Source organism: Aotus nancymaae, unplaced genomic scaffold (genome assembly GCF_030222135.1).
Source record: "Aotus nancymaae isolate 86718 unplaced genomic scaffold, 86718_ANA_hifiasm-v0.15.2.pri h1tg000031l, whole genome shotgun sequence".
NCBI classification, from domain to species: Eukaryota; Metazoa; Chordata; class Mammalia; order Primates; family Aotidae; genus Aotus; species Aotus nancymaae.
This window is the reverse complement of record NW_026988444.1, coordinates 1,763,157-1,783,278: the sequence shown is the minus strand read 5'-3', so window position 1 is coordinate 1,783,278 and position 20,122 is coordinate 1,763,157. Positions and strand designations below refer to the sequence as shown.

Here is a 20,122-nt window from a genome sequence, read left to right as displayed (position 1 = left end):
CCCGGGGCAGCCACAGCACAGCCACCGCAGCATCCCGGGGCAGCCACAGCACAGCCACCGCAGCATCCCGGGGCAGCCACAGCACAGCCACCGCAGCATCCCGGGGCAGCCACAGCACAGCCACCGCAGCATCCCGGGGCAGCCACAGCACAGCCACCACCATCTTAAGTCTTTGGCGGAAGGGCACACCCAGCCTTTGTTGCCTCGCTGGGGGTGAACAAGAGGGTCAAACTCTTCTACTCTCTGGCTTCTTCTCTGTTCAATCCACTGACTCAACTCACTAGAATGAGGGCAGAGAGCCCAGCTGGTGCATTACATAGAGCTCAGCCTCCCAGGCCACAGTCTGCACCTCACTTCTTACACTTTACATGGTGGTTCTAAGATTCTTAGTTGCTGCCTTTCACTGTAGCTCAGTCATTCATTTTTCACTGCTGTGTAATAGTCCATTGGAGAATATACTACAGTTTATTTATCCACTCTCTTATTGGTGAACATTGAGTTTTCTCCAGGTTTTTTACTATTATTTTAAAAATGCTGCTGTGATCATTCTTGATGCGTATTTTACAAGCTTCTCTAGGGTATAATTATTCATTCATAGGGTATGCATATGTTCAACTTAATAAGAAAATGCTACATTACTTTTTAGAGTTGTTGTTCCAATGTATACTTCACCAGTTGCGTATATGGACAAATCAGTTAACTATTCTGGATATCAACTTTGTCATCTTTTAAATGGATATAATAATAGTAGCTTCCTGGGTAAAATGAGGAACAACTTTATATCATCTAGACAAAATGCTTTTAAAACTATTTATTTGATGATAATAGTGGTGGTACATATTCAGAAATCACAAGGACCTCAGAACAGGATATAAATTATCAAACAAGCCTTGCGACTACATACGATATTCTTAGCTCACACTTGATTCTGTGTTATATTTTGTTATACCAGATGCCCAATATTTATGTTTCACCAAGTAACTTTTATCTACTGTGCCGTCTAAATTCTCTGTCTTCCCCCAGAATGTATGATAAGTTATGGCATCAGACGCAGGAAGCCCTCGGTGCTTTACTCGATAAAGAGTCTCAGATGATTGAGCCACAGAGAAATCAAGTGTTCGTCTTCCAAACGTTAGCCACCTTCTACATAAAGTATGTGCAGATCTTCAGAAACCTGGAGAATGTCTATGACCAAATCATCCACCCCCAGAAACGAATACTGATCAGGAAAATCCTGGACGGAGTGATGGGCCGCGTCCTGGAGCTGAAGAACGAGATGGTGGAACTGGAACTCACGGAGTTCCATTATTTCGATGACATCCTGCAGGATCTAAAGCTGACTCCCGTAAGCACTCTGTTGTTTTCTTCTCAGTTGCTTTTTGTTGTAAATGAGATATGTAGCCCTATATCTGATACTCTGCAGACTACCTGGCCATGTTTACTAGTTGATGTGTGGAAAATCTAAACATTTCCCTTCAATTACACCCTGCTGTCGTGGACAAGGATTGGGTTCCCTTTGTTTCTGGTGTAGATGCATCTGCACACTTCTTGGCTGTGTTAGGTGCTGCTGCAGCTGTGGTCTTACCTGACACTGTGGTGTCTGCACAGGACTGTCGGAATGCGGTGGGCCAGCCTTTTCATAAGCACCCTTGAAGCACAGACCCTCCCAGTGTCCAGGAGCAGCTCCCACTCCCCTCTGTTTCCATGGGAAATCTCCCTGTAGTCTGTTGATCGCAGGTTCCCTATTGCCAGGTGCATGCACCTCCTCCTTACTTTGAGTCAGTGGTGACCCAGAGGAGTGTATGGCTTATGTGGCTGTGGGCCTCAGATGCCAAAGAAGAGCTCACATGCTTGCTCTCCCTCCTTCCCTCTATCTCTATCCCCCTCATTCCCTCTCTCCCTGGAGCTCTCCCTGCTGGCACCTGGCAACCACAGCTCCCTCCTGCGAGCATTCAGCCCCTGCTGCTGCCCTCTGACCTTCCTGCTGGCACAGGACCTCTCTTCTGACTCAGGCTGGCTCGGCTGCCGGGGCCACTGGCCACCTCCCCTCAGTGTCATGGTCCTGGGAGCCCACCTTCATTTTGAAAGGAACATGTTCTTGAAATAAAATCAAAAGGAGAAAGTGTTTAATATTCTACGTAGGATTTCATGTTTCTTCTCGAAAATATTTGGGCTTTTATAAAGGTATCTTTCTGAGATAGGCTTTCCTCACATTATTTTATCAGAATAGAGTAACGAGAATAACTGAAATGAATGAAAATGTTGACGATTATTTCAAAAGTTTTATGTTTATTGCATTTATTTATAAGAGCATGGGTTAATCACCAGATTTAATCCGGTACACTTTACTCATTAAAGCGAAATATGAACAATTTAGGATAACTGTGAAACAAGTAGTTATGAAATCATATTCCTAAATTTAATTAATGAAGTCATATTACATTTATTAGTTTAATTTGAAGGATACGAAGTCATGCCTCCATCTGTTAGGAATAGTACTTTTGGGGCTCTATGTGGTGGCCCCTCACGGCCCTGCCTTTCCTGCTGCGTCAGCCAGCCCCTCTGCTCCAGGGACTTCATCTTCTTAAAGGCCATGTCTCTGTTGCCATGGGGATGGGGCCCCAAACACCAAGAGGGGTGACAAATGAGCAGATGGCATCCAGGACGCCTTCATGCAGAGGGCAGTCAACACTATTTTCCGGCAGTCCTGGAAATAGTGACTGAACCACGTGCTGTCACTGAAGCCCATGTGGTTGGGCTGGGCTGAAGGCATCTTCATTCTTGGCCACATCCCCGGTGCTGACAAATACCTGGTTAGGTTCTTCCCCTTGGTTCCATGAGTTCCCCAAATCCTTCTTTAAACTGCCTCTTTTAGCTAAACTAGCCCAAAGACTACATCTGTAACCTGCCACATGAGGAACCTTTCCTAATAGGCCCACCTCAAAGAGAGAAACGTATGGTGGGGGAAGAGGTCTTCTCTGCCACCAGAGGCTTCCTAGATTCCACTCCATAGGGAATGAAAAGTCCCATGTATCAGGGATGGACATGGAAGGCATCATGGATGGAGATGGAGCAACTAATATCTGTCTTTGCCTCTCTTCCATTCTCGGTGACTCTGTTTCCTCATCCTCAAAATCCTAACTATAATTTTTTTTTGAGATGGAGTTTTGCTCTTAATGCAAAATTATTAGGTTTAATTCAATGGTGCAAGCTCGGCTCACTGCAACCTCTGCCACCTGGGTTCAAGCGATTCTCCTGTCTCAGCCTCTCAAGTAGCTGGGATTACAGGTGTGCGCCACCATGCCCAGCTAATTTTTGTATTTTTAGTAGAGACGGGGTTTCACCATGTTGGTCAGGCTGGTCTCAAACTCCTGACCTCAGGTGACCCACCCACCCCAGCCTCTCCAAGTGCTGGGATTACAGGCGTGAGCCACCATGCCTAGCCTGCTAACTGTAATTTTATGATATGAAATGGACCAGATGGAACTATAACATAATGAATTTTGACTTAAAATTACCACACTTGAATGTGCTTATTAATAAATAAAATCACATTAAATCAAAGTGTCATCATTCGTCTCTGACCGCCCTCTCTCCCCAGGCCACATTCACCCACTAGACTCTGCTGGTTCACTCTTCAATCACTCCTGACACTCCACAAACCTAAGAAAGAATTTTGTGTTCAAAAGACATTATCATAGGATACTGTCCCAAAACAGTCATAAGCCATGGGGATACTGTCCCACCACGTCCTTAAAATGTTACCCTCTTAGGCTTTAACATTTACTGAGGAGAAGGCCTATCCAGAATTCTCTGTGCTGGAGGGAGGTTATGGAGAGTCACACCTAGAATTGGAAAAAAAATAAGGTAGCCAGTTCTGAAGACAAAGACCTTTGCTTCCCTGGGCAAAGCAGCCAGGCGGTCTGACAGAGATTCCAGGAGGATGTTTCTCAGTGGGATTGGCGGAAGGCATACCCATATCCTTATACAGTACTTCTATACTCCTTTCTACCCAATTTGGACTGATAAATATTCATCTGACCCCCGCCAGTTTGAAATATTTGGTAACATGCACAAATAAATGATGGAAGTTTATTATATAAAAACAATTTTCATACTAAAGCAAATTAATTTTGCAAATAATTTTTGCAATGGGTAATTTTGGTAAAAATAAAACCAAATTATGAGGAAAAAAATGTGACCATTTACATACAAATAGTCTATGGTGCAAATGATAAATTATTAGGTTTAATTCAAAGATCTATATTCCTTAATACTTTACTACTACAATTTCAACCATTATTTTAGGTAAAATGAGGTAATATTGTATTTCTTTAAAGAAATCCACTAAGTAATCATTAGTTAATTGAGGCCTAATTCATGTGAACTCCTGACATTATTCTGCAATTATTAAAGCGGGGTACATAGTTAAGATTTTTGTTTTGACTTTGTGTCTCTTTAGTAAATGAATTTTCTTCACTCCACTGGCCTCATTCTTTTCTTAATTGAAAATGAGAAGTAAAGCAAGCATCTTTGACATATACATCTACATCCTTACTGTATATTTTAAATAAATTCAAGTGCTGGAATTATGACAGAAATGCTCTTGTGTGTTCTTTCTCTTCTCTAGCAACAATTAGATATTCCCATACCGAAGTATTTTTTGAAGGAGAAGTTGGAAGTAATAAAAGAAAGAGAGAAAATTCTTGCTCAAATATTAGCCGACAGTGGAATAGACACATCTGAAGTGGTTTGTATATCATTTTAACAAACATTAATCCAGAATCTGTGAACTTCCTTTTTCTGCTGTTCCTAATTGTGTGAGCAACGCTTAGATTATTTTCAATTTAAGGAGAGAATGATCCCCCCGCCCTTCCTTGTTATACAGTACGTAAGAAGTTGCATAACTTTTGGGCATGCTTTTGGTGATATAAAATCATCATTTTTCAAGAGCTTAGAAATTGAGATCAAAACATAATGTTTTGCTACTTAAATCAATAGCTGTTGATTATCAGCTTAGTTGAATGTTTCATGTCATATTCATCTTGCTGAAGTCAGAAGCTAAATGTTGTTCATGTAAAATAATTAGGTGCTGACATAACTTACAAGGAACTTGAAAGTTACTACACTTTCTAAAAATGCTTATTGGCCTTTTATAACTGCAGGTTGAGTGACATGGTTTGGCTGTGTCCCCACCCAAATCTCATTTTGAATTGAAGCTCCCATAATTCCCATGTGTTGTGGGAGGGACCTGGTGGGAAGTAATAGAATCATGGAGGTGGGTCTTTCCTGTGCCATTCTCATGATAGTGAATAAGTCTCACAAGATCTGATGGTTTCATAAAGGGGAGTTTCTCGGCACAAACTCTCTTGTCTGCCACCATGTAAGATGTGCCTTCTGCCATGATTGTGAGGCATCCCCAGCCACATGGAACTGTGAGTCCGTTAAACCTCTTTCTTTTGTACATTGCCCAGTCTTAGGTAAGTCTTTATCAGCAGTGTGAAGATGGACTAATACATTGAGTGGCCCTTAGATCACCTTGAATGGACTGTCAATGGGGGAAGAATAATCCTTAAAGAGATCCCTCCTGGGAAGCAAGGAGCAGAATCCGTTTAGTTCTGTGCCCTGATACCTCCTTTGTCCCCAGGATTTGTGCAGCTCCATCTTTTTCCTGTTTCCACAACTGTCTTAGTCCTGATTCTCACGACCACCTCCTGGATTCTTGCAGCCTACTGGTGGGCAGTCTTCTTCCCACCCTTTCCACAGGGCACTGCCCTATCTACCTTCTGGCAGGTTTGCTTTATCATTTCAGTAACTTACTGCCTTGCCCCTCTGGCTGGCCTTCATGGCCTAAGCAGTAAGGCAGCACTTGCCCCTTCAGGCTGGGACACTCCAGGGTGAAAGGGGTGCTATGAGTAACTATGCTCAGGCTGCAGCTGCAGGCTAGGGTCCCAGGATAAACAAGCATCTGCTGTCTTTCTACAAATAGCCGTCATTGGGTATTGCCAGCCTCAGTGATGGTGTTAAGGAAGATTCCAAGTGTATGCTGAGGATGGCAGGAGAAAAAACTGCCCTGTGTGCCCGCCTCAGAAGACAGGTGAAATACATGCCCTGTATTTGCCAGCTCAATGCTGTCTCCCATTTTGTGTATCCATGCTGGATACTGTATGTTTAAGTTTCTGTATGTTAAGTTCATCATCTCATTTAATGCCAGAATGATACTTGTTCTACTCTAACCTGACGAGTGCATTATTGAAAATGTGTGCTCACTACAAATTTGAAGCAGTGAAATCTTATTGAAAACAAAACTCAGAGGGGTTGTTATGTGAAAGAGCTTCCTCATAAGCAATCATATTCCCTGTGCCATGTTGAAGGGTAGTGGATGGCTTAGTGGAAAGAGGGCCAGTCTGTTCAAATTGGCCCCCTCTATTCCTCCCCACGGGACCTTGCATATGTTACCTTACTTTTTTGATCTTCAGTTTTCTTCACTCTTAAGTGGTCACAGTAACACTGGCCTTGGAGTTTGCTCTCGTGAATATGATGAGCATGCATACAAAAAGCATGTGACATCCACAGGTTCTCAATACCCATGCCCCTTTCCTCTCCTTCTCACTCCTTCCTGTGCCCCCAGCCCTGGCCTTATTACACAGGGAAGGGGTCATCCTGGCAGCAGTGGCCGTGGGGACAGCACCCCACACATGAGGCCTCGGCATCTTGCACCTTGTACCTTGTCCTGCTGTGGCAAGCATTGCTGCCCTCTGAGGCCTGGAAACAGGCTTCACCTATGCTTTGGTGCTTTTCTTTTTAAATTTATTTTAAAAATCGTTTTAAGGACAGAATCTCACTCTGTTGCTCTAGCCACAGTTCAGTGGCATGATCATAGCTCATTGTAGCCTCCAATTTCTGGGCTCAAGTGATCCTCTTGCCCAAGCCTCCCAAGTAGCTGGGACTACAAATGTGTGCCACCACGCTCCACTAATTTAAAAAAAAATTCTTTGTAGAGACAGGATCTTACCTTGTTGCCCAGCCTGGTCTTAAATTCCTGGACTCAAATAATCCTCCCACCTCGGCATCCCAAAGTGCCAGAATTACAGGTGTGAGCCACTGTGCCTGGCCTCTGGTGCTTTTCTGACTCCGATGGTCTGTCTCTTCTGCTTCCATCCATGCATGGACATCCCCTGAGCCAGGCCACATGTATCCCTCTTCTCTTGCTCCAGAAACAGCAGTGGGGCCTCCTTCCTGAGACTGCTAAGAGTTCACACAGATCTCAGCTGCACCCAGAGCTCCCACAGGCCCCAACATGAACCCAGAGCTCACACAGGTCTCAGCATGCACCCAGAGCCCACGCAGGCCTCAGCTGCGCCTGGAGCTCACACAAGCCTCAGCTGTACCCAGAGCCCACACAGGCCTCAGCTGCACCCAGAGCCCACACAAGCCTCACCTGTACTCAGAGTCCACACAGGCCCCAGTATGCACCCAGAGCTCACACAGGCCTCTGCATGCACCCAGTGTTCACACAGGGCCCACCTGCACCCGGAGCTCACACAGGCTCCACCTGCACCCAGAGCTCACACAGGGCCCACCTGCACCCGGAGCTCACACAGGCTCCACCTGCACCCAGAGCTCACACAGGGCCCACCTGCACCCGGAGCTCACACAGGCTCCACCTGCACCCAGAGCTCACACAGGGCCCACCTGCACCCAGAGCTCACACAGGCCTCAGCATGTACCCGAAGCTCACACAGGCCTCATCTGCACCCAGAGCCCACACAGGCTCCACCTGCACCCAGAGCTCACACTGGCCCCAGCATGCACCTGGAGTCCTCATTCTTGTCCCTCTTTCCTCAAAAAATGGCACAGCCCCTCACCTGACTTTGTTTCCATATACGCCACATTAGATCCCCCAAACAACATTTTACTTTCCAGCCCTGATTTTTCTGTTTTAATAGTATTCATCATGTTTGAATGTTTTAAGATGCAAGTTTTAGACACTGGAAGACTTTTCATATATAAAATTTAATGCTCCAAAAATGATTTCAACATTAGTTGTATTCACTGAGTCATTCTGTAATTTATTTTAAGATCAGCATTTTACTTCACATATATTTTAAATTTTAAAAGCTCATACTAGAGATATGTTTTCCATTTCTATGTTTCTACTCTTAAGTTAGTGAAATATTGATAGCAATTTCAGGTTTTACTGAATCAATTTTATTGACATTTTTAGTATAATTTGCTGCCAACCTAAAATATCATGGAGCTAATTAGTATTTTGTTCAGAAGGGTAAAGGAAAGTCACGGGGTCCTTAAATGTGGGATCACAGCATGAGCATGGCAGGTTATCAAAATATACATCATTCATTGGAAAAATGAACAGTGTTCAGCAGTTCTCACACTTGTCGTCAACCATGGGGACTCTTAGCAGGATTGTGTTTGAAGTTAGCATGTGTGATGTGTCTGGGATCAATTGATGTGGTTAACATGTTTAAACATTGATATATCTTAACTGTTTTTTGCAGAAATACTCTGAAAAGAGTATCCCTTTTGATGAGGCTGTAAAATTAATCCAGATTGCTGAGAGGGCACGGCAAGGTCGCCTAAGGGCGTTATTCATGAAGCAAATCTTTCTGCAAGAATATAGAGCAAAGCAATCCAAGATACTTGGCAAGAAAGTGATGGATCCCTGGGCTGCTGCACTCCGTATTCAGAAGGTGCAAACACAGGGCTCCTGGAGTTGGGGTACAAGGTGTCTTATATACTAAAGATGCATCCCAACTTCGGGGGTGAGCTCCAAAACTCAAACCCCAAATCCTACCTTTAACAGAACTGGATTACATTCCACAAAGATTTGTTAACTTACCCTGGGGAAAGCATTAACTAAGCTTTATCATATTTTCAAAGTTTTACTCTAAATAAGTGTTAAACTCAGGGCATTTCATTCAAATATTGTTAAAGACCATTGGTAAGTGTTGAATGATGCTAAAATGCAGTGAGGATATAAATCTGTAATGAATTTTTTTAACACATTCACACACATATATATAATTACAGAAGGGGGAACAGGCCTTAATAGCTTCCAGAAACATGCAGCAGCTATCACTAATAACCAGTACATCAGTGTCCCTTCTAGAAGGAATCCTTAAGGTTTTAAGGTTTCCTTTTCTTATCAGACAAGCACCATGGATTTGTGCCCCATTTTTTTTTCAAATAGAGGCTACGGTTACTCACAGGGAAACGCAGCAGATGGCAATGTGATACAAACTAGCATTAGGTTTCAGAGAAAATAAGTCTAAGGACATAAAATTGGGCCAGAGATCAGGACTCTTTGTCCCTAATTTTCCCTGAATAGGAATAGGAGAAGGTGGTGGGGAAGGATGGATAAGAGACTGTTTTCTTTCGGGTTTCTGTGGGAATATAAAGTTTTAGCATCTGAGTTAAAAGCTTGAGTTGTACAGTTCTTGGAGGTTACTATATTCCCCCACATTACTTTGGACATTTTTCTTTTAAAACCATGAAGTGCCATCCTTAGATCTAGCCTCACATTCCTGCTACCTAGAAGTTTCTCTTGAAGAAACCAAGGTAAAGGAATCTCACTAATAACAATTGCAGGTCAGTTCTGTGGTTCATTCTTCTTAACAGTTTGTTTGCCTGTGATCAAAAAGAAAAGATATTCCGTCAACCCACATGTACAACCTAGAGCTTATGACTAGTTGGCATTTTGAGATGTGCAGCTTATATAGGAGAAACAGCAACCACGTGTTCTTTATATTTTTATGTATTCAGCAAGTAACCATTTATTTGTTTTTAGGCTTGGCGAGGTTTCTGTCAATGTAAGAACACTGAAAAACTGAGAGAAGAGGAGATGATCTTCCTGGGCATGGTGAGTTTTTTTAAGAGATAGCACCTGGCTTTCTTAAAGACAATAGAATATGTGAGACTGTCTTCTTTAGAGAGTTTTTGAGGGAATAAAGGAAAGAAAAATAAATGATTTAATGGAATGGAGTCACCCGTATGATACAGAAGCCTGCCTAGGGAGATGTGAGGACATTAGGGTTATATCCATTTACACGTCTCTGCACAAGATGCAAAAAGCTCTAGATGTGGAAACAGGCTAGGAGCTGTCACAATCTGCTATTCCTGTCTGATGTCACAGGTGCATACCACTTTATTAGTATGGACGGTCACGACAGTGGGTTTACATTGATACAGCTGGCTTTTTCTTTGGTGCTGGTGATTACTGAATTATAGAGCTGGAAAGGTGGATTAGTTATCTATTGTCACATAACAATGTTATCCAAACTTTGTAGCTTAAAATACCTATTTGGGCTGGACACAGTGGCTCGTGCCTGTAATCCCAGCACTTTGGGAGGCCAACGGGGGCAGATCACAAGGTCAGGAGAGCGAGATCATTCTGGCCAACATGATGAAACCCTATCTCTACCAAAATACAAAAAATTAGCTGGGCGTGGTGGTACATGCCGGTAGTCCCAGCTACTCAGGAGGCTGAGGCAGGGGAATCACTTAAACCCGGGAGGCAGAGGTTACAGTGAGCTGAGATCACGCCACTGCACTCCAGCCTGGCAACAGAGTGAGACTCTGTCTAAAAAAGAAAGCCACCTATTTGTTGTCTCACAGTTTCTGAGGGCCAGGAATCTGGGCACATCTTAACTAGGTCAGAATCTCACAAGGCTGCAGTCAAGGTGTCAGCCAGGGCTGAGGTCTTATCTGAGGGTCAACTATGGAAGGAGTTGCTTCTAAGCTTGTATCGTTGCTAGCAGGATTCTGTTCCCTGTGGGGCATCAGATCCTGGGCCACAGTTCATGCCAGCTGTTAGCTGGAGGCAGGCCCTAGCTCCATGCCATGTGGGCTTCTCCATATGGCAGTTGGCTTCATCTAAGTTAGCACGGAGAGAGGGGCTACTCAGAATCTTATGCAAATGATCACAGAAGTGGCATCCCATCACCTTTTCCCTGTCATATTGGTTAGAAGCAAGTTATGGGGCCACACTCAAGGGGAGGGGATTACATGAGGGAAGAGGACCAGGAGACGGGGTCACTGCGACCATCTTAGAGTCTGTCTGCTGCTAAAGATTTTTCTGCGTGCTTTGCATCATTGAGTGTATGGCCTCTGAGGAAGGCTGACTCATCCTATGCCTGAGCCCCTCCTGAAAACAGAACCTCTGCCTCCCAGAGGAACCCATTCTCTTTCACTGAAATGCAATTGGCCTCCCTACAGATCCCGCTGCCAGGCTGGGCTCTGTCTCCTGCAGTAGCCCAGAATGTGTCTTCTTTCCCTTTCATGTGACAACCCTTCAAGTACTTGGAAGCAGCTGTCAAACCCTCTGAAGCCAATTCTTTGCAAAGCTCATTATGACCAGAGATGGGGACCAGTCCTAGTGGGGCTTTTTGTTGTTGGTGTTGACCCACTCAGTTTTCATTAAAGGACCTTGTAACTTTAAAAAGAAAAGAAACAAAGCCCTTTTGGGACTTGTTCTGGCATTGACCAAAGGTGTGTTCTGGTGAGCTACATGGCTTGATGCACCCCATTTAGTGCCCAGATAAAAACGTTGAAATAGTAACATCAATAAATACAATGACTACGTCTTTGAAAATGCTAATAACATACAAAGCTCTGATAAGGCTAATCAAGAAAAGAAGCAAAGAAAATACAAATGTATGGCAAATATGTATATATGTGTACATGTAGCTATATAAACATATGAAATATATTACATATACATACATATATGTGACATATATGTGGTCATATGCACAATATACAATGACCACAGGCACTAGCAAATTAAAAACTATTAGGTGATGTCATGAGCAACTGTGATCATAAAATAGAAAATATTGAACAGAGAAAATTGTCTAGGGAAGTATAAATAGCAAAACTGACCAAAGGAGAAGAAATCTAAATGATATAATCATGTAGCAAATGCTGAAAAGATTTTCAAAGTCCCTTTGTTAGTTTGGATCCTGTGAGAGCAGAGGCCATGGTGGAATTAGGCATGCAAGAGATATATTAGGAGAATGTCTGTAAAGAATAAAGGGAGACCCCCAAAGAAGGCAGCAAGAACCCTCAGGTCAGGACACAGGTCAGGTGGCCGGGAAGGAGGCACCAAGGAACGAGGGCTGAGAAGGGGGAGTCTCTGACTGTAGCACAGTGTCCGTAAGGAAACTTAAATCACTTTTAAAAATCCATGCTAACCAAAGAAAAGAGAACCAGGAAGGATGATAATCAGTTTGGGCAAGGACCCAGTGGCAGTACAATCTCAAGGACTGCTGCTGAGGGTTTAACTGCCCACCTTTCTGAGTTCAGTTCGTCTGATTACAAACACACCTTTTTTCCCAGTAATACCAAACCTTGGAATTTCTTTGCTACAAAAAAAAAAAAAAAAAAAAAAAAAGCCAAGAATATGAGCAAAGTATACAGTATGTAGCTATTCATATCAGTATAATTTTAGAATTGTAAGAAATTGGCGCCCAGAAATAGGTGGGTATAATATTCCACTGTGTATCTCTAGAAGTGATGTTTTACAGTTTCTACATATTTTGTGAAATGTAAAAACAGGACACCATGGTCCTATTTTTAAATTTTTGCTTTGTCTGACATCTTTCAGCAATAAACATGTATTTTATTTCTTAAAAAATTACAGATAAAATGCATGTTCAAAATTATATCAGAGGGGAAAAAGACATGAATCATGACTTAAATAATTTGTAGCTTTTAAAATTGTACCTTAATTAAATAAGAGTCAATTTGAAACACATTTTGCCAATTCTATGTACTTAACAAATGTGTATATCAGGTAGGACAAAGATTGGGGTATGATCTTTTCATTTCTGTCTATTTATAACAGTAGGCACAGTAGAAATGTCAGAGAATCATGTAAGAAGTAGAACAAATACAGCATTTTAACCAATGTGAGGATGTGGTTTTCTTTATAATGTTCTTTTCTTTTTAGGTTTAAGTGTTAATTCTAGTACTGCCTCCCTCTTCTCACTTTCAGGGAAAATAAATAAAGTGGTCACCACAATGTGGTTTTGATACTTTAAATCCTTTTGTTCTGTGATCAACCATAAACATAACCATTTAAGTCACATTTTAATTAATTCTTCTTGTATAAATATTAAATTTTCTTTTCGGGGATTTTAGGATTTAAAGTAAATTAAAAGCTTTTGCTAGCAGTATTAGGTAGAACTAAAATACAATTTAGTTTGGTTTTCAGGATATTGCCATGTATTTTTCATTGGTTTTATAATGGCACATTGTAAATGACAGACGACACGGCAAGTTCGTTTCGTTTTAGGATAGTTGACCTTTCACTCGGCCCCTCACCCTGCGTTGCTCCACCTGCAGTCGTGGCCTCTTCACGTGGCCTTTGTTGTTAGCCCGGAATTATTTTGTTTGAGGAAAGAATTCAAATCCATGTTCCAGAAACTTGGAACTGCCTAGTTTCCTGATGAAGGGGCATGGTCTCACCACGTCTGTGTTTGTAAACTCTCAAATTGTGATGATCAGTCTTACTGCCTTAAAAACCATGGGAATTAACCCCAGAAGAGCAGATATTAGTTCAGAAATATATTGATTTTATCACCTACATTCATGATTTCTGTTTGATCTTTGTATTTCAAAAATAAGCCAACATTTGTTTTTGGAAATTGGGAACCCCTTGGGACCCAGCCTGTCTTTTGGTTTTTAGTTGTTTAGGTGTGCTTTCAGAATCCAATGGGTCAGCGATTTCTGCCAGTTGTTATAAATTTTTATGATTTAGAGATTCACCATAAAAGAGAAGGAAATTCTGACCCATGCTGCAACATGGATAAACCTGAAGGACATTATGCTAAGTGAAAAAAGCTAGTCACAAAAAGACAAATACAGTATGATTTCACCTATCTGCACTATCTAAAGTAATCAAATTCATGCAGGCAGAAAGTCGGGGCGGGGGGGCAACGGTTGTCAGAGCCTGGGGGAAAGGAGAAAAGAAGAGTTATTGCTTAATGGGAACCGAGTTTCCATTTTCAGGATGAAAAAGTTCTAAAGATCTGTTGCACAATAATGTGAATATAGTTAACACTACTTTGCACACTAAAAAATAGAATTATTGTTTTATAGTCAGAAACATACTTTTTAATGCTGGCATATCACTACATTATATGTCTTATATTACATTTTTTTACCACATTAAATTTGTTTTAAAAAATTCACTGGCACATTGAAATGTATACTGAAATTCTATATAAACCATGGCTGTCAGCTAGTGGCAGAAATACAAAATAAAAATTACATGAGATTCTATTATAATTTCATTGACTCTAAGATATCATCAATTGTAAGATGCATCATTACTTTTAGGTGCCATTAAGAAAAAAACGCTGCCAAATAAGCCAAAGCACAACCTTGATTATAATATACATCCATCCCTAATTTCAGATATGCTAAACTATGAAAAATATACATCTTAGAATTAGTGAAATGGGGTAAGTGGTATCTGTCTTATTAGCAAAATATTAAAAGTTTTTAAAATTGTAATTATTGACAAAGTGGTGATGAGATGCTCATTCTTAACACAAGGAGTTAAATGGACTCAACCTTTCTGAAAGCCAGTTGACACGTTGCCACAAGATGGTTAAGATATTTATATTCTTCATCCTTAAGTTATATTTATTTCTTAAGATAACCAAAAATAGAGATTTAGGTGCATAGAAGTTCCTGACAATGTTCCTTTTAATGATGAAAAATTGGAAATATTTTAATATTCTTATAGTATGTATCAAGTTAAATAATTGCAATGTTAAATAATTTATGATGTAGTGATATGCCAGCATTAAAAAGTATGTTTCTGACTAATTTTGACACATAAAAATGCTCAAGGTAAAAATTCAGGATTTAGAATTATACATATAATGTGTATAATTCTAAAGCATATAGACTTCAACTAAAGTATAAAGACTTCAACCGAGTATATACACACATCCATGCACATACAAAAGAAAGAAAGAAAATATGCCAAGTCTGAATAAAATTCATGTTTTAATGTGTGAGCTTTGGGATATTTCTTTTTTGTCTGTAATCATCTGCATTTTCTAAAATAGTCAAATTTTACTTTGTTAATTAAAAAAAAAACACACATTTAAAAGTAAAAGCAGCCCACCAAAATGTCAGAATAGAAGCAATCTAACCTCACTCCTCACAACAGAAAATCAAAAACAAATACCCAGCACCAAGATTATCACCAGCAATATCCCATAACTCAGATATGAAGATGAGGTGACCTCCAGGGCCACAGAGAAGTAAAACAACTCTGAGCTAATAGCAAGCAATCAGACTTCTATATCCACAATGCTCCTCCCCCCAGTCTGCTAGGCACCTCATGTATGAAAAATCCCTCCCAGACTCATGGTTTCTACACTGAGATCAAAGTAAATAACCTGATTTCCCATCTTGGGTTCCCTTGCAAGAGAACTATAGCGGCCTCTACCTACAGAAATCATCATGAGTATCTATAGGGACAAAAACTTATTAGCGCAGCCAGAGACAAAGGGAAAGGCAGGAGTAGCGTCCCCAGCCCACAAAACTCTATCTTGGCCAAAAGAGATGCAAAATCAGAATGGCTGTTCAGCAGCACCGCACTGTAGGAGGCAGGCTCCACAGGTCCCCTGAGCACAAGCCACTAGCCAGCCTTCCTGCATGGCACAGGTATCCCCTTTGGGACTCTCCCCACTGGGACAGGCAGCACTCCAAACATTTGCTAGAGCAAATGCAAACCTGGGCTTAAGGTTCCATCCAATACTAAAAAGGAGGCAGTGACCTAGCAATAAAGGAGATTCAACAGGTAAATTGCAAAAGCTGTAAGCAAACTTATCAAAAGGAAACCAAAACAATCCAGACAGAAAAGACTAGAATAAATAACTAATTCTTCAATGAAAAGACATAGACATACACCAACAAGAAATAATAGCAAACAGGAAATGTGACCTCCCAAATGAAACAAAGCAAGAAGCCAGTGACTGACCCTAATGGGATGGTAACATGTGCACCCTCGGATCAATAATTCAAAATAGCAATTTCAAGGAAATTCAACAAACTCCAATATAACACAGGAAAGCAATTTGGAAATTTATCAGAAAATTTTAATAGGGAAATTTAACAAAGGTATTGAAATAATTTTTAAAAAATCAAACAAATCCTGGAACTGATAAATACGTTTGCTGGATAGAAAAATACATTAGAGGTCCTTAACAGCAAAATGGATCAAGCAGAGTAAAGATTCAGCTTGAAGGCAAGCTATTTGAAAATACACAGTCAGAGGAGAAAAAAAAAAGAATGAAAAGGAATGAATAATACCTACAATATATAGAAAATTACCTCAGAAGAACAAATCCAACAATCATTAGTATTCAAGAGAGAATTGAGAAAGGGTAGAAGCCTTATTCAAAGAAATAACAGAAAACATTTCAAGCCAAAGGAAGATAAAAATATCCAAGTATAGGAAGGTTAGAGATCACCAAACAATTCAATCTAAATAAGACTATCCCAAGGTGTATAATAATCAAACTCTCAAAAGTCAAGTACAGCAATGGCATTCTAAAAGCAACAAGAAGCTCTTAAGTTTAATTAGATCCCATTTGTCTCTTTTGGCTTTTGTTGCCATTGCTTTTGGTGTTTTAGTCATGAAGTTCTTGCCTGTGCCTATGTCCTGAATGGTATTGCCTAGGTTTTCTTCTAGGGTTTTTATGGTGTTAGACCTTATGTTTAAATCTTTAACCCATCTGGAGTTATTTTTCATATAAGGTGTAAGGAAGGGGTGTATCATTAGAATGAACCGGCAATGAACAGAATGGGAAAAAATTTTTTGCAAGCTATTCATCTGACAAAAAGCTAAAATCCAGAATCTACAAAGAACTTAAATTTACAAGAAAAAAACAACCTCATCAAAAAGTGGACAAAGGATATGAACAGACACTTTTCAAAGGAAGACATTTATGCAGCCAATGAACATATGAAAAAATGCTCATCGTCACTGGTCATTAGAGAAATGCAAATCAAAACCACATTGAGATACCATCTCACGCCAGTTAGAATGGCAATCATTAGAAAATATGGAGACAACAGATGCTGGAGAGGATGTGGAGAAATAGGATCACTTTTACACTGTTGGTGGGGGTGTAAATTAGTTCAAATATTGTGGAAGACAGTGTGGCGATTCCTCAAGGATCTAGAAATAGAAATACCATTTGACCCAGCAATCCCATTACTGAGTATATACCCAAAGGATTATAAATCGTTCCATTATAAAGAGACATGCATATGTATGTTCATTGCGGCACTGTTTACAATAGCAAAGACCTGGAACCAACCCAAATGTCCATCAATGATAGACTGGATAAAGAAAATGTGACACATATACACCATGGACTACTATGCAGCCATAACAAAGGATGAGTTCATGTCCTTTGCAGGGACATGGATGAAGCTGGCAACCATCATTCTCAGCAAACTGACACAAGAACAGAAAACCAAACACCGCATGTCCTCACTAATAAGTGAGTGTTGAACAGTGAGAACACATGGACACAGGGAGGGGAACATCACACACTGGGGTCTTTTGGAGGCTGGAGGGCTAGGGGAGGGATAGCAGGGGGTGGGGAGGTTGAGGAGAGATAACATTAGGAGAATACCTAATGTAAGTAATAGGGGGGTGGATGCAGCAAACCACCACGTCATGTGTATACCTATGTAACAATCCTGCAAGATCTGCACATGTACCGCAGAACTTAAAGTATAATAATAGAAAAAGACACAGATGGACTTAAAGCAAAGGAATAGAATAAGATATTCCATGCAAATGGACAAAAGGACAGGAGTATGTATACTTCTGTTAGATAAAATAGACTACAAATAGGCTGGGTGCAGTGGCTCATGCCTGTAATCGAGGGGAGGCCTAGGTGGGTGGATCATTTGAAGTAACGGGTTCAAGACCAGCCTGGCCAACATGGTGAAACCCTGCTTCTATTAAGAATACAAAAATTAGCCGTGGTGTCAGGCACCTGTAGTCCCAGCTATTCAAGAGGCTGAGGCAGAAGAATCACTTGAATGAAAGAGCAAGACTCCATCTCAAAAAATAAAAGTAATTTAAAAATAGACAACAAACCAAGCATTGTAAAGAACAACCCCGAAAGACCACTATATATAATGGGGTCAATTCAGCAAGAGAATATAACAATTATAAATATATATGAAACCAACACAAGCACCCAAATATAAAGCAGACATTATATCAGTCTAAAGGGAGAGATAAACTGCAATACAATAATAGTAAGTGGCTTTAACACCCTGTTCTCAGTAGAGGACAGATCATCCAGACAGAAAATCAACAAAGAAGCATGAGAATTAAGCTACACAGTAGACCAAATGGACCTAACTGACATTTACAGAACAATTTACCCAGCTGCTGCAGTATACACATTTTTCTCATCAGCACATGGAATAGTCTCCAGAATAGACTATGTGTTAGGCCACAAAACAAATTTTAAAAATTTGAAATCATACCAGGAATCTTTTATGATGACAATAGAATAAAACTAGAAATCAATAACAAGAGAAAACTTGGAATTATACAAACATGGAAATTAAACAACATGCTCATGAATGACCATTGGGTCAATGAAGAAGTTAAGAAGAAAATTTAAAAATTTCCTGAAACAAATGAAAATGGAAACCAATATATGAAAATCTATGGGATATAACAAAAGCAGCACTAAGAGAGATGTTTAGAGCAAATTAAGGCCTACATCAGAAAAACAGAAAGAGCTCAAACAACCTAATAGTGCATCTCAAGGTACTAGAGAAACCAAACCCAAAATTAGTGAAAGGAAAGAAAGAAAGATCAGAGCAGAAATAAATGAAATTGAGACTAAAACACACAAATCAACAAAATGAGAAGTTGAGTTTTTGAAAAGTTAAAATTGACAGACTTTTAGCTAGACTAACTAGGAGGGAAAAAGAAGACTCCAATAAAAGAAATCAGAAATTTAAAAGGAGACTTGACAATGATACCACAAAAATACATAGGATCTTTAGAAACTATGACAAACTACTGTACACCAACAATTTGGAAAGCCTATAAGAAACAGATAAATGTCTGGACACTTAACAACCTACCAAAATTGGACCATGAAGAAACAGAAAACCTGAACAGACCAATGATAACTGATGAGATTGAATCAATAATAAAAAGCATCCCATCAAAGAAAAGCCCAGGATCTGATGCATTCACTGCTGAATTCCATTAAACATTTAAAGAAGAGCTAATTTTTAAAAAAATTTTTTAAAAACTATTTTTTAAAAAATTGAAGAAAAGACCAGTTGATACTTGAACCACACAGGTTTGACCTGCATGGGCCCATTTATAAGCAGATTTTTCTTTTGCCTCTGCCACCTTTAAGACAGCAAGACCAACTCCTCCTCTTTCTCCTTCTCCTCAGCCTACTCAATTTGAAGACAATGAGGATGAAAACTTTTATGATGATCCACTTCGACTTAGTGAAAAAATCTTCTCTTTCTTATGGTTTTAATAACATTTTCTTTTCTCTCACTTCACTGTAAAAATACAGTATGTAATACATGTAAAATATAAAATATGTGTTAATGGACTGTTTGTGTTATCAGTAAGGCATCTGGTCAACAGTAGGCTATTAGTAGTTAAGTTTTGGGGAGCCAAATGCTATGTGCAGATTTTTGTTACTGTGTGTGGCACCAGCACTTCTAACCCCCATGTTGTTCAAGAGTCAACTGTACTTTCCAACTCATTATATAAGGCCTGATACCAAAGCCAGACAGACACAAAAAAAGAAAACTACAGGCCAACATTCCTGATGAACATAGATGGAGAAGTCCTCAACGAAACACTAACAAACCAAATTCAATAATGCATTAAAAAGATCATTCACAACAACGAGAACACATGGACACAGGGAGGGGAACAACACGCACTGGGGCCTGTTGGAGTGGGGGACCGGCGGAGGGCAAGCTAATGCATGCGGGGCTTCATACCTAGGTGATGAGTTGATAGGTGCAGCAAACCACCATGGCACACGTTTACCTATGTAACAAA

General features: G+C 40.5%; 1 protein-coding gene across 3 annotated transcripts in view; it reads left to right on the top strand.

Moving 5' to 3' along the window:
- The window catches only part of IQCA1 (IQ motif containing with AAA domain 1), a 180,527-nt gene that overhangs the window by 7,775 nt on the left and 152,630 nt on the right, over positions 1 to 20,122 (top strand). For all 3 annotated transcript variants that reach the window (XR_002479595.2, XM_021676891.2, XM_021676890.2), the window contains exons 2-5: positions 1,024 to 1,345; positions 4,631 to 4,750; positions 8,520 to 8,711; positions 9,809 to 9,880. Coding sequence is in view for 2 of the 3 variants with exons in the window: in XM_021676891.2 (XP_021532566.2) it covers positions 1,024 to 1,345; positions 4,631 to 4,750; positions 8,520 to 8,711; positions 9,809 to 9,880 (706 nt within the window). In the remaining variant the exon portion in view is untranslated. The remainder of the gene's footprint in view (positions 1 to 1,023; positions 1,346 to 4,630; positions 4,751 to 8,519; positions 8,712 to 9,808; positions 9,881 to 20,122) is intronic.